Source organism: Carlito syrichta, unplaced genomic scaffold (genome assembly GCF_000164805.1).
Source record: "Carlito syrichta isolate Samal-C Ts95f unplaced genomic scaffold, Tarsius_syrichta-2.0.1 Scaffold301974, whole genome shotgun sequence".
Classification (NCBI taxonomy): domain Eukaryota; kingdom Metazoa; phylum Chordata; class Mammalia; order Primates; family Tarsiidae; genus Carlito; species Carlito syrichta.
In genome coordinates this window covers 227,113-245,127 of record NW_007246070.1, presented here as the reverse complement: position 1 = coordinate 245,127, position 18,015 = coordinate 227,113, and the positions used below count along the sequence as shown (strand labels likewise).

At 38.2% G+C, this 18,015-nt stretch overlaps 1 protein-coding gene across 1 annotated transcript; it reads left to right on the top strand.

Annotated features, from left to right (window-relative positions):
* The first annotated feature begins 3,304 nt into the window (after positions 1–3,304).
* BLID (BH3-like motif containing, cell death inducer) lies at positions 3,305–17,134 on the top strand. The gene is given in 5 exon segments (XM_021711279.1): positions 3,305–3,417; positions 15,182–15,290; positions 16,854–16,997; positions 16,999–17,106; positions 17,108–17,134. Coding segments are annotated over 5 exon segments (501 nt in total).
* The last annotated feature ends 881 nt before the right edge of the window (positions 17,135–18,015 follow it).

Here is an 18,015-nt window from a genome sequence, read left to right as displayed (position 1 = left end):
ACCTGGGCTCCATATGAAATTGCACTAGAAGCATGGAATATAAATGTAAAAAGTAACCAGAATCTCTACTTTCAAAGAGCTACCAGTCTAGTGAGAAAGACAGAGATGTCTATCAGTGAAGAGCAAATATGATAAATGTTGTATTGAGATGGGATAGGAGAAGTTATTACAGGTGTGGGGAGCATTCCCACCTTAGAGATGAAAGGAAGATAACCTTCAGATTATCTAGTCTAACTTTCTGTTCTCCAAGATTGCCCATATCATTCAATGTATACTTGAACACATCTAGACACAAGAAGTTAAGTTTTCAAGACATCTTATTCTACTGCTTTATGTCTCATACCAGTAGAAAGTAATTTTTTCCCATAGAGCTAAAGTTGACCTCTTCCAAACGTTCACCAATGGGTTTAGTTCTTCCCTCTTTAGCTACAGAGAATAAATCTACTCTTTCTTTTTCAGAATAGTCCTTAAAAACACAAATATTGCATCCTTTCTTAATACCCCACCCCCCAAGTTCAATGTGAATAAATCTATATACTATATTGTGTATTTCTAGACTGTATGTGATTGCTAGATCTTTTATAATTCTTCATGTACTTGTTAACTGATATGGCAACCAGACTTAAAATATCCTTGTGCTGTCCAATCAGTGAAAAACACCATGTAACTAGCCCCTCCTTTGTTCTAGACATCATAATTCTATTAATTGAGCCCAAGTGTGTGCTGGCTATTTTGGAAACAAAACTGTTGGTTTTATTTTTTCTTATAAAAATCTGTCCTTACCCTTGTCCTGACCTCCTCCCCTGAAATTTTTTTTAGAATAATAATTATACAGGGTTCCCCCCATTCCAGTCAGTTGGAGTTTGAACCTAGTGTTCAAAATATATTTATTTCTGTCACATTTTGTGCTCTCCATTTTGACCTCTTGTTGAAGTTCTCTTTGAACTTTGATCTTGTCATTTGGCATAATTTTTATTTTCCTCCACTTTCAATATTTGCAAATTCAATAAGAATGTAATGTGTTTTCATCCAAGGCTTTTATAAAATAAACAAGACAGGAGGTCAAGAACAGAGCTCTTGGGTAAACCACCTAGGTCTGGTCATTCCACGATATAAAAAAGCACCTGCCCGCACTTTCATTCAACTTCTGGAGGAAACATGTTGGAAGAGTGGGATGTGCTCACTTATAGTGATGAGTCTGACCTAACCAGAGTCCAGGATGGCACTCTGGTGGCAGCTTCACATCTTCAGGGAAGATACGTCACATTATGTCACAAAAGGTCGTTACTGTAATGACAATAGTTCTACAATGTTTCCCTGCTTGTGGAGTTTTCTTACACTCTTGGTCTCATAGATATAAAATAAAATGGTATAAAATAAGTTGTCAGTGAAGAGTTTGGGTTACAGCATGATATGTTAAAAGCAGAATTTATTTATTATTTGTTTATTTATATTTTAAAGATGTAGGGTACAATTCAGGGTTAGGTATGCTAATGGTCATTGTACAGGTAATGTTTGGGCCTCACTTTGGTCCCCACTTTACATTGTTTGAGATCAGGTACCCTTATTGATGCAGTGTGCCTCTCCACCCAGCGGCAGTTTCCCACTACTGTCAATTCCTTTCTTGTAGTATCATGATAATTGTTCACGGTTTGCTCGTGAATGAGAACATGTGGTATGCAGTTCTTTTTTTCTGTGATAGATCACTAATTATTACAAACTCTAAATCCATCCAGGTTGCTGGGAAGTTCATAATTTTGTCCTCCTTTATGGCTGTATAATATTCCATCAAGTATATGTACCACATTATTTTTTATCCAGTCTACTTTCAATGGGCACCACTGCTGGTTCCATGTTTTTGCTATTGTGAATAGTGCTGCAGTAAACATGCATGCACAGGTATCTTTTTTATAGAATGATTTGAGTTCCTCCGGGTATATTCCCAGAAGGGGGATTGCTAGGTCGTATGAGAGGTCAATTTTTAGATCTTTTAGGAATTGCCAAGCTGTTTTCCACAGAGGTTGAAAATGGTGTTTACTGTTTTCACTAGTTACTAGTTCACACTCCCAGTGTAGAAGTGTTCCCTTTTGCTCTCATCCTCTCCAGCATCTGTTGTTTTTTGAGTTATTGATGATGGCCATCCTGACTGGAGTTAGGTGGTATCTCAGTGTGGTTTTAACTTGCATTTCTTTGATGATTAGTAAGGCTGAGCATTTTTTCATGTATCTGTTGGCTGCTCATATGTCTTCTTTTGAGAAATGTCTATTCATATCTTTTGCCCAGTTCGTAATGGGGTTTTTTTGTTTTTTTCTTTTCAGCACATTTGAATTCCTTGTAGATCCTAGATGTTAGGCCTTTGTCAGACATAGAGTTGGCAAATATTTTTTCCCAGTTTGTGAGCTGTCTCCTTGCTCTCTTGATGGTTTCTTTGGCTTTGCAGAAGCTTGTCAGTTTCATGAGGTCCCACTTGTCTATCTTATCTCTTATGACATGGGCACTTGGCTCTTCCCAAGAATGCAGAAAAGAGATTGAAAATACACATGAATCAACCAAATAATTTAAATTATTTTAAAAGCATTGAGATTTGTCTTGTAACCTGGTATAAGGTTTATCTTATCTTATTTCATGTGTCTTGTGGGCACATGAAAAGAGTATAGACTTTCCAGTTATTGGGAGGAGTGTTTTATAAATATAATTAGATTGTGTTTGTTGATAGGGTAATTAAAATATTCAATATGCTTATTGATTTTATGTCAAATTATTCTATCAGCTGAGATAAGAGTGTTGAAATCTCCAACTGTAATTCTGATTTTGTCTATTTCTACAGTTGGCAGATATTTTTTCCCAGTCTGTGGACTGTCTTTCCACTCTCTTGATGGTTTCTTTGGCTTTGCAGAAGCTTTTCAGTTTGATGAGGTCCCACTTGTTTATCTTATCTGTTATGGCATGGGTACTTGGGGTTTTGATCAGGAATTGGTTGTCAGTTCCAATTTCCATAGGGTGTCTCCTGCATTTTTTAAGGTTCTTATAGTTTGAGGTTTTATATTTAGAGTTGATTTTTGTGTATGGTGATAGCTAGGGGTCTTGTTTTAATCTTCTGCATGTGGTCAGCCAGTTTTCCTAGCACCATTTACTGAATAAGTTCTCCTCTCCCCAGTGGTTGTTAGTGGAGGCTTTGTTGAAGATGAGTTTAAAAGCAGAATTTAAAGCAGATTATTTTATTAATGTAATTCCATATGGACTGGAGAGAAAGTGACTAGAGAGGGGTAGAAGCTGCTGGAGTTACTCGAGAGGTGAGGCGGCAATGGACTTAGACAAAGACAATATAATGAGAATGGAGAGGGAAAGACAGAAGACACATACTGTAAAGAAGAAATCTAGGGCTTTGTCACTAAAAATGGATTTGGGAGGGAGAAGGTAAGACAAATCAAAGATACCTCCTACGTGGTAAATCCAGAAGACTGGTGGTGGTAGATAGCAACAAAATTGGCGAGTGGGTTTTATTTAGGGTGAGGTTAGTTTAATTGTTTTTGTGCTTGACTTAATGGTTATGAGAGACAAGAGTAACTAGTAGATGGGCGCCTGAGACCAGAGAGTCACCATCCATTAACCTAGAGGTAAGGGATTCCGTGGAATGTTCTATTCAAGCAGAAACTTAAATGGCCTCATGTGTGGCATGGTGGAACTGTGGGATCGCAGTGACTGTCAGCACCTCTTGGTTTTCTAGCACATTAGATGGATTGTTGCAAAAGTAATAAATATTCTTTTGATTGAACTAAGGATCGCTTCACTTTGCACATCCACTTCAGATGTTGCAAATGGTAAATGTGGTCATAAAAATCTTGGGAATGGTGGTTGGCTAAGATAAAATATGTCTAAATCATAGAATGAGTCATAGGAATAAAATCTTGGATATCTTATTTAACCATCAGCAGATATTTTGTGAAACCCATCTACTTACTTCTAAATAGAACAGTCTTTCTACATTTTTTTCTTTCATTGGACACTCAATTTACAGTCCTTCTACCTCCACACACCAAAAAAGAAAAAAAAAAAAAAAGAGCACAAAGAGAAAATGAAAAGATATTAACTTGAAGCCTCATTAATCAGCCTTTAGAGAAACCCTGTTATTAAGCTCTTGATCATCATCATCACCAGACATTCATTAAGCACCTGATTGTGCCTATGCAAAGTATACACATGCTGGGCAAAAGTCATATGGGCTTGCCTTCTCTGAGCATATAGACTCTCCTTGCAAGAACACTAGAGAAAAGAATGTAAAATGATCCCCAAAAAGTGTTTAAGTGAGGCCCTCCTCAATGACATTAGCAATGCCTCAGCTATCCCATTTTATCAAGGAACAAAATTTCTCATATAAGTAAATTTTCATAAGAACAAAAACTTACCTATCTAGGCATCACAACAACCTCTGCTTTTGTAGTCTTTAAACAAATCTTCAGCACCTAGCCACTTGATGGCTAAGGATCACCATTATGAACTGCTGTTTTTCAATTCTATGCTCTCAGAGGTCTTTGTCTGCTTTTGGACTTTCACTCTATATTCAGCTGTTGGTGGTTGATTTTTCTGCTCTTGTGCCTGTTCCTCAGCTGCTATCCCAATGCACTTGTGTTTGTTGCTCCAAAACATCTTTAGGCCTAGGGAAAAAGTTAACCAAGATTACCATAAATTGTAAATGAGATTAGTCAATCTACAGTTCTGAGTGGAGCTATAAAGAGAAAGGCACTGTATTATGGAGACACTCAGGTGCCTACTTTGAGTGTTCAGACATGTTAGATTTGCTCACTTGTGCATTCTGGCCTGAGCTCTAGGAAGCTGAGGGTGAAGAAATACTGACCTCTGGGTAAGAGAGGGCATGTTGCTCTATTTACATGATAGATTATTAGGTCACAGTTAGTACATAACTTAGGTATAGAAAGCAAAGTCTTATATCTGGAAAGTGGAGAAACAATAGGCTCTCCTGTGATCAAGCTGAGAAAAAAATTTAGCTTAATATGACATTATGAAAATAAAGATATCATTCTCCTGTCTTGAGTGACTTCTTCAAAATATGCACATATACATACACCATTTTGTTAACTTCACTGGGGGCCATTTTCTTAAACCAGAGCAAAGTGGTTTTCATTCCACTAACAGAGAATACTGTCATTTTCAGTGCTTCTGAAAAGTGCTGTCCACGCTGAATCCCAGAATGGTGCTCAAGAGAGTCAGGTCCTCAAGAGTAAGCTGGACACACAACCTTTGGGTAGAGACAGAAAAGGGAAAGAGTTGTGTTGAAAATCACAGCTGCCTTTTATTTCTGAAAGATTAGGACGTGCTATGATTAGCTCACAGCTTCAGGTTTTGTGTTAAGCTTCCTGGTGATTATTTGTGAGTCCCATCAGTATTCAGGTAGGCTTTTCATGTGTCAAGTGATATACAGCTTTCTTTTCATTTGCTATTTTTAAGTTCTTCTAGGTATGCACATGCAGCAATACTCTCCCTTCTCCATGTCACATGCTATTTTAAGGAAAACGTATTTTAAGGATTAAAACTCTTGATAACTTCTAGATTGGTGATTTTAAAACGTTATAGAAATGATTTTCTTAAAATCACCATTTAGATTACCTTTAGCAATGTCAGCAATAAGAAAATCTGTTCTGCTGGCGAATCAGAATAATGTTTGTTCTCTTTTTTTTTTTTCTTTTGAGTCGGAGTCAGAGTCTCACTCTGTGACCCAGGCTGGAGTGCAGTGACTTGATCGTGGCTCACTGCAGCCCAAACTCCTAGGCTCAGGAGATGCTTCTACCTAAGCCTTCCAAGTAGCTGGGACTGTAGGCATGTGCCACTGTGTCTGGCTAGTTTTTTGATTTTTTTGTAAAGGCCACGTCTCACGATGTTCCCCAGGCTGGTTTTGAGCTCCTGGGCTCAAGCAGTCCTCCTGCCTTGGCCTCCCAAAGTGCTGGGATTGTAGACATGAGTCTCACTGTGACCAGTCAATACCTTCTTGTATTGGTCTTTAGTACATCTCTGCAGAGTGCTTGAGAGCTCAACGTTCCTATTTTATACAAGGTTAAACTGGAACCTACGAATGACCAAGGACTCATTGTCATGCTGGGATATGGGTAACAACAGGCCAGGGCTACCTGGAAGGAATAAAACTGGAAGTTTAATTAAGCAGGAAGAATGTAGCGGCAGCAGACTAAGGCTCAAATTCAGAGGAGTAATTTACAAGAGGAAAACAAGTCTAAGCAAATAGATAGGGTCCTAAATTCTAAAGACAGGCGATAAATGGAGATATGTTAACAGGCAAAGCTGAAAATCAGTCCTAGGAATGGCAGGTTTCCACTTTGCTTAGTTCATTCTATTGCACAGGGGTCTCTCGGGCTTCAGAATTGTCATAGCTGCACAGAAGTCCAAAGATAAATTCTGCCCCCCCAATGAGACAAGAGCAGAGATATAAGGATTGTCTCATAGTTGATCCTATTTAAGTGGCATGCTGAAACTAACTAAAGTTAATATTTCTAATTTAATTGCGCAATTTCTTCCATAAAATTATGAAATGAGTTGCAGCATTTAAAAAGCCTTTCTCTTAGTGAAATCGTTTCAAAAAAGATGAGAGTATTTAATTCTAAAAAGGATCCTGATAACACCACAAGAAGAAAAAACTTTCAAGAAAGCTTTTCCCCCTCAAGTAAATGGTTTTTAAATTACTTTTGCAAATTCTTGCATAATAAGTATAAGGAATATAGTTATTAGGAAAACATAGCAAGCATTTCATAACACATAGAAGCACAAGCATACTTCTCTAGGAAGAGACAAAGATCACAGGTCTAGATCAAAGATCTAGGTAAAAATTAAGGCCCTATCTAGAAATTAATTAATTAATATCTTTCCCCAAATTAACACCTTAAACATTTTCTAGAGTGGTGGCAGTCAATATCATCTTGGGATGTTGCAATAAAATTCATCTTAACTAATAAAATCATTGCTGCAATGGTGATGGGAGAAGGGAGACATAACTTTTATTGAATGACTACTTTGTTTTTGGATCTTGTTTACATTTCACATTTAAACTTCCCAATAACCTCATAATTGAGGAAATGTTTCCATTTTACAGATGAAGAAGGCATGGGTTTGAGAAGTTAAGCATCTTGCCCAATATCACATGCTCATAATGGTAGAAACAAGATCCAGTGCCAAACCTGTCATATTTTCTAAAGCTAGAGCTCACATTACCCTACCCTTAACTGAGAGGATTTCATTACACTTGAAGAAAATCTGGGGTTGAGTGTAATTTGCTAATTAACTATTCACCAAAACTGAGATACAGATTTTGCCTTGTGAATAGAAAGGACAGTTGATTCTATTTATTTTATGCCCAATAAGGGGAAGTTTGGCAAGACATTTTTGGTTGAGCTGATAAGGTACTTCCTTGCTCTCTTAACAAGTTTCATTTTAGTCTGCCTTTCTAAAGCTTTTGACTCTAAAGAATTGATTAATGCAAGGTAATTTGAGGATTCAAAAGCTAAATATGTTTGACTCTTTCTCTTTTCATTTTTGTTGTTGCTGATGATTCACATTGATGGGCATGGACTTTTTTTAAGTCCTATGTACCATTCTTACTCATTTTGGTAAGTAAGACACCCTTTTTCTGACATAACGTTCCTACAAATATTCTCACGTCTACATCTAACTCTGTATTATCTACAATAAAGACCACCACACTTTATTTGTAATGGACCCAAGAGTAACTATTTAAGGCTTTGCAGGTCATATAATATTTGTTGCAACTTCTCAACTCTGCTTCTGTAGCAAACAAAGCAACTATAGGCAAGAATAAACCAACGGGCATGTCTGCATGCTGATAAAACAGAGGGCAGACTAGATTTGGCACAAGAGTATAGTCTGCTAATACCTAATCTAGAACAAAGAAGTTTGTTTACTAAAAAAAAGAAGTTAAAAGCAACCCAGATCCCCCATATGTCACAGAGCTCTTTGCCTATATACAGTGGAACATAGAGAAATTACAAAGCTCACATGAGATCTGAGATGCAATTTGCATGCAAAAAACTTCATCTCTATTTAAAGTGTATAATTGATGGGTCTTGACAGGACTTACAACCATGAAACAACTACCCAAATTAAAATAAAGAGCATCTTCATCACCTCCAAATTTTCCTTGAGTTCCTTTGCAGTCCGCCTTTCCCTCTAGCTCTGGCCCTAGGTAAGTGCTTGACTGTTTTTTGTCCCTATAGATTACTGTGCACTTTCTACAGTTTTATGTAAGTGGAATCAAACAGCATGGACTCTTTAGTGTCTGGTTTCTTTCATTCGGTATAACAATTTTGAGACCTATCCATGTTGTTGCACGTATAAGTAGTTCCTTTTTATTGCTGAGTAGTATTTCATTGTAGACTGGATATATCACAATTTGTTTATTCATTCACCACTTGGTATACAATTTGGTTTGCTTCCAGATATTTTTTTAAATATAAAAGCTGCCATCAATGCTTGTGTACATGTCTTTGTCTCTGTACAGACATATGTTTTCATTTCTCTTTGGTAAACTCTAGCAGTAGATTTGTTGGGTCATGTGTTAAATGTATGAGCTTTTGTAAAAAGCTGCCAGTTTTCCATAATTGTTTATTATTTTACATTCCCACTGAGAGCATATTAGAGTTCCAGTTTCATATTCTTGTCAAAACTTGTTGTTGTCAGTCTTTTAAATTTCAGTCTTTCTAATGAGTATGTTGTTATATCTCACTGTGATTTTAATTTTCATTCCTCTGATGACTAATGATTTGGAGCATCTTTTTATGTATTTATTGACCATTTGTATATCTTGTAAAATGTTTGTTTAAATCTTTTTTATTATGCTATTTGTATTTTTTTTTTTTTAATCAGAGTCTCACTCTGTCGCCCAGGCTGGAGTACAGTGGCATGCTCATGGCCACTGCAGCTTCAACCTGCTGGGCTCAGGCCATCCTTCTGCCTCAGCCTTCCAAGTAGCTGGAACTACAGGTGTGTGCCACCATGCACAGCTGATTTTTCTTGATTTATTGTAGAGATGAGGTCTCACCAAGTTGCCCGGGCTGATCTTGAACTTCTGAGCACAGGCGATCCTCTCATCTTGGCCTCCCAAAGTGCTGAGATTATAGGTGTGAGCCACTGCACCTGATCTTATTTGTCTTATTATTATTGAGTTATGTGGAAGCTTTATATATAGCAAATATATGAACCAAATGTCTATATAGTATATGTATAAAAATATATATACATACCAAATATAAGTCTGTCATACGGTACATATTGCTAGTATTTTCTGTCAATTACTGGTGTGCATTTTTATTTTATTTGTTTATTTATTTATTTTAGAGATGTGGGGCACAAATGGGGATTTACTATATAAGTCAGTTGCATGCTGGTGAAGTTTGAGCTTCTAGCTGGCCCTTTCTTCTCTTGATAGTGGACCAGGTACCCAGTGCGTTGCCTTGTTACCCCCCTCCCTCATCCTTTCCCCCCTTCCTTAGCAGTATCTCACATCTGCTAACCCCCTCCTTATGCTAGTGTGACCAATGTTCAGGGCTTATGAGTGAGAACATGTGATATTCAGTTCTTTGTTTCTGTGATAGTTCACTTGGTATGATGCAAAGGCCATGATTTTGTTCTTCTTTATGGCTGCATAATAATAATCCATCATATATATGTACCACTTTTTCTTTATGCAGTCTACTTTCAGTGGGCATGTGGGTTGGTTCCATATTTTTGCTACTGTGAATAGTGTTACCATAAACATGTGTGTGCAGTGATTTATGTTCCTCTTAGTTTATTCCCAGGAGTATGGATCATATGGGATCTTAATTTTTAGTTCTTTGAGAAATTGCTGCACTTCTTCCCATGGAGGTTGAACTAGCTTACATTTCCCTCAACAGTGTAGAAGCACCCCTGGTGACTTTCAAAGAGCAAAAGATTTTGTTGTTGTTGTTGTTGTTGTTTGTTTTTTGTTTTTTGAGTTGGAGTCTCACTCTGTCGCCCAGACTGGAGTGCAGTGGCACACTCCCAGCCACCGCAGCCTCGACCTGCTGGGCTCTGGCGATCCTTCCGCCTCAGCCTTCCAACTAGCCAAAACTACAGGCATGTGCTACCACGCCTGGCTAATTTTTTTTTTTTTTAAATTGTAAAGACAAGGTCTTGCCAACTTGCCCGGGTGGGTCTCGAACCCACGGGCTCAGGCAATCCACTCGCCACGGCCTCCCAAAGTTCTGGGATTACAGGCTGAGCCACCAAGCCCAGTCACAAAAGTTCTAAATGTGGAGCAAGTCCAGTTTATCACATTTTTCTCTTATGGTTCTTTTTTTTTAGTCACAGTCTCACTCTGTCGCCTAGACTAGAATGCAGTGACATGCTCATGGCTACTGCAGCCTCGGCCTGCTGGGCTCAGTTGATCTTTATGCCTCAGTCCTCCAAGTAGCTGAAACTACAGGCGAGCACTAACACACCTGGCTAATTTTTTGATTTGTTGTAGAAATGAGGTGTTGCCAAGTTGCCCATGCTGGTCTTGAACCCCTGGGCTCAGACAGTTCTCTTGCTTCCACCTCCCAAAGTGCTGGTATTACAGGTTTGAATCACTGCACCCAGCTTTTCATGGTTCTTAATTTTGTGTCCTTATTGTATTTGCCTACTCCCAAAGTTCTAAAGATGTTCTTCTATGTTTTCTTCTAGATCTAGAGTTTTAACTTTGATATTAATGTTTAATATTTGAGTCAATTTTTGTTTTTGGTGTGAGATAAGGACCAGTGTTCATTCTTTTCTATACAGTCATCTAATTGTTATAGCACCATGTGTTTTTTTGTGTTTTTTTTTTTTTGAGTTGGAGTCTCACTCTGTCGCCTAGACTGGAGTGCAGTGGCCACTCCCGGCCACCGCACTCCCTGCTGGACTCCGGCGATCCTTCCGCCTCAGCCTTCCGAGTAGCTGGAATTACAGGCATGCGCTACCACGCCCAGATGATTTTTTTATTTATTGTAGAAATGAGGTTTTGTTTTTTAAAAAATTATTTTAGATCCAGGGGGCACATGTGCAAGTTTGCTTCATGAGTATATTGAGTAATGGTGAGGTTTGGGCTTCTATTGAACTATCACTCAAATATTAGACATTGTATCTATAGGTAATTTTTCAACTCTCACCTCCTTCCTCTCCTTTTTTGGAATCCCCAGTGTCTATTATTTCCATCTTCCACTGTTTGCTCTCTGGCATAAATGAGAATATGTAATATTTGATTTTCGACTTCTGAGTTAGTTAACTTAAGATGACTGCAAGCTCTATCCATGTTGCTGCAAACGGCATGATTTCATTCTTTTGATGACTGCATGGTATTCCATAGTGTATATATACCATTTTCTTTATCCAGTCTACCACTGATGGACATTTAGGTTGGTTCCATGACTTTGCAATTGTGAATAGTCCTGTGATAAATATGCTAAAGTAGGTGTCTTTTTTTTTTTTTTTTTTAGTTGGAGTCTCGCTCTGTCGCCCAGACTGGAGTGCAGTGGCTGCTCCTGGCCACTGCAGCCTTGACCTGCTGGGCTCTGGCGATCCTTCCACCTCAGCCTTCCGAGTAGCCGGAATTACAGGTGCATGCTACCACGGCCGGCTAATTTTTGATTTATTGCAGAGATGAGGTCTCACCAAGTTGCCCAGGCGGGTCTCAAACCCGCGGGCTCAGGCAATCCACTCACCTCAGCCTCCCAAGGTGCGGGATTACAGGCTGAACCACCAAGCCCGGCATTGTGTCTTTTTAATATAATGACTTATTTTCCTTTGAGTAGAAGCATCATATGTGGAAATGACTTTTTCCTCCATTACATTGTCTTGGTACTTTTGTCAAAAATCCACTGACCATATAAGCATAAGTCTATTTTTGGACTCTATTCTCTTTCATTGATCTGTTTGTCTGTCCTTTCTTTAAATCCCACACGGTCTTTATTATTGCACCTGGATAGTAAATCTTGAAATAAAGTCATATAAGACCTCAATTTTTAAAAAATTATTTTGAAAATTCTGTAACTTTGTATTCTATATAAATTTTAGTATTAACTTGTCAACTTCTGCCACAACAACAAAATACATGCTGAAAATTAGGATCACTTTGAATCTGTAGCTCAATTTGAGAAGAATTGACATCTTAATAATATTGAAGTCTTTCAATCTATGAACCTAGTATATCTCTGCATTTTTTAAAAGTTTTTTTCCCCCACTTCTCCCAGCAATAGTTTTCAGTTTTCACTGTAAAGATCTTATGCATTATATTAGTTTCATAGGTCTGTTGTAATAAATTACTACAACCTGGGTGGTTTAAAACAACATTAATGTATTCTCATGGTTCAAGAAGCCAAAAGTTCAAAATCCAGGCATTGGTGGGGTCAGTTCTTTCCAAAGGTTCTGAAGTCATTCTGTGCCTTCTCCTAACTTCTGATATCTACCAGCAATCCTTGGCATTCCTTGGCTTATACACACATCACTACAGGCTCTGCCGCACTCTTTAGCTGTCCACCTGGCCTTCTCCTTCTGTGTATTCATGTCTTCTCCTTTTCTGTCTCTTAAAAAGACACTGTCATGGGATTTAGGACCCATCCTTATCTGAGATGATCTCATCTCAAGATCCTTACCTTAATTACATCTGCAAAATTCTTTTATTCCAAGAAATGTCACATTCCGAGGTTCTAGGTAGACATAATTTGGTGAGGGGGAGGGGCACAATTCAAACCACTATGTTCATCTTTTTGAAAATTTATTTCTAGATGTTTTGTGATTTATAATTATAAGTGGATTTTTATTTCATTTCCTAGTATTTGCTGCAATTATATACAAAAAGAATTCAGTTGTGTGTATTAATCTTGTATCTTGCGATTTTACGAAATGCAATTATTAGGTCTAGTTATTGTTAGGTGATTTCCTGCCTACATAAACAATCATGCTGCTTACAAACAGGGGCAGTTTTGCTTCCTTTTGTATTTATGCTTTTTATTTTTCTTGCTTTATTACAATGACTAACACGTCCAGAGCAATGTTGAACAGTAGTTAAGAGCAGGCATCTTTGCCTTTTTCCCAATTTAAGGGGGAAAACATTGTACATAGTTCACCATTAAGTATGATGTTAATGAATATTTTGCAGCTTGTCCTCTATCAGACTGAAAAAAATTTTCCTTTTATTCCTAATATGTTTAGAGGTTTAAAAAAAAACCTGAATGAGTGTTAAATTTTTATCAAAGGGTTTTTCTGCATGTATTGAAATAACTATGTTCTTTTTCTCATTTATTTTATTGGCAAGGTGAATTACATTGATTGATTTTTGAATATAAAGCCAATCTTACATTCCTGATATACACCCTAATTGGTCATGATGTAGTTTTTTGATGTTATTAGATTTGATAATATTTTTAAGGATTTTCACATCTATGCTTATGCAGAATATTGATTTGTAATTTCCATGTAATTTATTTGTCCCATTTGCTGAAAAAATGAGTTGAGAAGTATTCCCTTTTCCTCTGTTTTCTGAAAAAAAAATGTAAGATTAGTACCATTTTTACTTGCATATTTAATAGAAATCACCAGTGATACCATTTGGACCTAAAATTTTCTCTGTGGGAAGGTTTAGATAAGTAATAAATAGTCTAATAAATATAGTGCTATTTAGGTTTTCTGTTTTATCTGTGTCAGTTTTAGGAAGTTGTATTTTTCTTTTTCTTTCTTTTTTTTAGTCAGAGTCTCACTCTGTTGCCCAGGCTGGAGTGCAGTGGCACTCTCATGGCCACCCCAGCATCAACCTGGTGGGCTCTGGCAATCCTTCCACCTCAGTCTTCCAAGTAGCTGGAACTACAGATGTACACGATCACGCCTGGCTAATTTTCTATTTATTGTAGAAACAAGGTCTTGCCAAGTTGCCTGGGCTGGTCTCAAACCCACAGACTCAGACAATCCATTCTCCTCAGCTCCCCAAAGTACTGGGATTATAGACTGAGCCACCAAACCTGGCAGGAAGTCATATTTTTCAAGAAATGTGTCCATTTTATATGTTACTAACCTATTTATTTTTATAGATCTAACCTAGATATTGTCTCCACTGTGAAACTTTCCCTGACACTTATAACAGAATTTATAACTTATAATAGATTTCCCTGCCTTTTTGCTGCTCCTTTACCTGGTTTCATTTGTTCTCATTACCTTCTATTGAGGTTTGTTCACATGTCTCTTCCTGTACTAAGTTAAGGACCCTGAAGTTCAATGATTGCATCCTATATTTATTTGAGTCTTTGCCAATTTGTATGGTGCCTAACATATAAGAGATTGCCTCCCTTTCCCAAATGTTTAAATTACCAAATTACTCCAGTTAACATTGTCTAACTTATAGTCACACAGGCATGTATGTAACTTTCTCAGTAGATTGCATGCATCTTTTGCAAAAATGGCATGTATTATTTAATGTTCATATTCTTTCTATGTCCTGCATTTAGAATACATTTTTAAAACTGTTAAGTTGAATAGACTTGCCAGACTGCACAGAAAATCAGTAATTTATGAACTCAGAGAAGAGAGGTTAAATGGAAATCTGGAAAACGTGCATCAATAAAGGAGGGAAATAGCATGAGTGTTTACTATGTGCCAGACCTTGGGATAAATAATTTATATTCCTTATCTCATTTAACCCCCAAAATAATTAGGCATAGAAGATATTAAACCTATTTCGCAGATCAAGAATTTCAGGTTCTGTAAGGTTAAGTACTTTGCCCAAGTTCACAGAGTTATTAAGTGACAGATCTGGATTTCAAATCCATATTGAATGAACTCATTATCCACATTCTTGGTTTCAACGATACTTTTGTCCATTCGTTTTTTTTGCAAGATGCTTGATGAATTTTTGTGAGTTACCTTTAAACTTTGCTACAATGTAACATTCTATGGTCCCCCTAATGAAGTGTTACGGATTCCTCTGTAAGTTTAGAAAAGTTCCAAAGCATTCCCTAGTTACTTGTTCTTGTCTCTAGCATGAAATATACAAGAGTAGCATAGAAGATCCAAAACAGACTTTTTCTCAACGTAAACTGCATAACTCCCTGTTGTCATCACACTATTCTACATCAGCCTTTTGTCTGTAACCCTGGCACTCTTTTGATGATATCAGATGCCACCATTCTGGTTTTGTGGGTAACTGGGGCATCATTGGTTCCTGTGTTTCTACTCACATAGTGCAAGACCAAGGCCATGATAACTCAAGCAAACTCCATGGCCTGGTATGAAAGAAGAGAATCTTTCTTTACTGCTGATCTTACCTCTGTGTATAATACATCTTGATCCTGTATAGAAAGGTCTTTGGGCTAATTTGTGCATGACATATTCCTTCTCCTCATACCTTAATACAGGCTATGTGAAATACCCGATCTAATCCCCTCTGCTGCCGCTAACTAAGAAGCTTCTGCCTTTAGTCTCTTTTATCTCACTACACAATATCTGTAAGTCACCTAGATCTGGGTTACCTATGATTACTAAGCTTTTCCCAATTAGAAATATGACTCACATTTTGTTTTACCAGTGTATCTTAGTCAAAGAACTAGGAAGGAAAGGCATGATTAAGGTTTTTCTGTAATTCCAGCCTATCAACTGAAGCAAGATGTTTCTGATGTCTTCCCAATGTAAAGAACAAGCAGTAACAGCATTTTGATTATTTATTCGTGTACAGTACTGTGGTGAGAAACTTGCTGCATCTCCAGGGAAATTGTTTGCAACACATCATTGAGGAGAGGACTTAACAATTCACACTGATCATTCCCTGTGGTCTGCCATGGTGAGGGTGATACTTTCATGTATTATAAGCACCAGACAAGAGAGTTGGATCAATTCTCTCTTTCGATATCCTAGTCTTGGTTGGAATAACTCCCTTAGGCATTCACTAAGAAATAAAACAAGTACTCTTTTAGGCCTGTTCACAATAGGGACAAAAAAAAATTCCAAAAAGCATCCCTGCCTTTCATGCTTCAGACATCAACATGGAGGCTGAGTGCAGTGGCTTAGCCTGTAATCCCAGCACTTTGGGAGGCCCAGGAGAGAGGATTGCCTGAGCTTGGGGGTTCAAGACCAGCCTAGGTAACTTGGTGAGACCTCATCTCCACAATAAATTTAAAAAAAAAAACAAACCCCAAACAGAAAACAACAACTAGCTGGCTATGCTGGCATGCATCGGTAGTTCCAGTTACTTGGAAGGCTGAGGTGGAAGGATCACCTGAACCCAGCAGGTTGAGGTGGCAGTAGCCGTGAGCGTACCACTGCACTCCAGCCTGGGCAACAAGAGTGAGACTACAACTCAAAAAAAAAAAGGAAATCAACATGGAGATCTGTCCCACTTTTAGGCAATAGATACAGCTTCGTTGTGGTCTGTGTATCAATCTTGTTGAGAGGACATTGTTGAGACTTACCGTTAATTAACTGTGTTTATTCAGACAAGCCTGGGTCAGATTATATTCTGTATGGACATAAGAGAGAAGTGGATGGAATAAACACATGACCTCTTGGAAGCTGTTTCTAGCTGAGGACTTTTCTGAGCAGCCACTTGAAGTTAAGGGAAATTCCAAGAATAGTAGGAGCTGGGTAGAAAGGAAGGGCAGGATACAACTGCCTTTTTCTTCCCACTAACACTGTACTTAGGCAAAGTATAGTCCTTATGAGAGCTGCCTTATAAAAAATTGCTGCAAGAATAGAATGGATGTCAAATTCTGGCTTTTCTTAAATGGTAGCTTCAAATTGTAGTAAATTTGTTATACCCCACCTAGTGCTGTAGAGGGCCAGAAAATAGCTTTTAGATGCTAGAAACTGGGTATGTGCTCTATGTGGCCTGGATAGCTTGAGCCTCTGGCGGTTCCATTTACCCAGAGGCAAAAGGCTACCTGCAACTGGAGGCTCTTCTGGGCCCCAACAAAGGCCCTGTATTGCCTAAGGAAACAGTGTCTCCTCTTAACAAGGTGCAATCTTCACTTGTTTGCTATGAAGGATAATGTTCCTGGAAAGGTGCTCCAGAGACCTTCCTATTTAACCAGAATACAAATTAAATTGTTAATGCAATTCCCCTGCCAACACCCTATGAAAGGAGTGAGTTGGGACAGATAACAGCAAGATATCAGGACAGATTTCCCCCATTATTTGGGCTGCACAGCACAGAAGGGAACTTGATTTCAACAAGATGACCCAATTCTTAGCATGCGTTTCTACCTACTTTTACCCAAACTCTTCCAAACTTGGTTCAAATTGTACAGAAAAACAATCAAATGAAAAAAAAAAAAAAAGGAAGATAAACTGACTAGTTAAAAGTAAAATGATATTCCATTAAAACTAAACTTGTGGCCAGGCGCAGTGGCTCAAGCCTGTATCCCAGCACTTTGGGAGGCTGGGATAAGGAGATTGCCTGAGCCCACAGGTTCGAGAACAGCCTGGGCAATTTGGTGAGACCTCATCTCTACAATAAATCACAAAATTAGCCGAGTATGATAGCGTGCACCTGTAGTTCCAGCTACTTGGAAGGCTGAGGTGGAAGGACCAACGCTGGGGTGACTGTGAGCGTGACACTGCACTCCAGCCTGGGCAACAGAATGAGACTCCAAGTCAAAAAAAAAAAAACAACAAAAAACCCAAAAAAACTAAATAACTCTGTGATTAAACTTCAGGGCAGCATAAAGTGTCACTGTCCTTTACAGTTTTGAATATATTTCATTGGTACATGGAAGTAGATATTTGTCATACTGTTAATAATTACTAAATTGTACACTCAGCATTGAGCATCAGAATAACCTTGTTTAGGCCAGGTGCGGTGGCTCAAGCCTGTAATCCCAGCACGTTGAGAGGCCGAGGTGAGAGAATTACCTGAGCCCACAGGTTCGAGAACAGCCTGGGCAACTTGGTGAGATCTCATCTCTACAATAAAAAAATTAGCCAGGCATGGTAGTACGCGCCTGTAGTTCTGGCTACTTG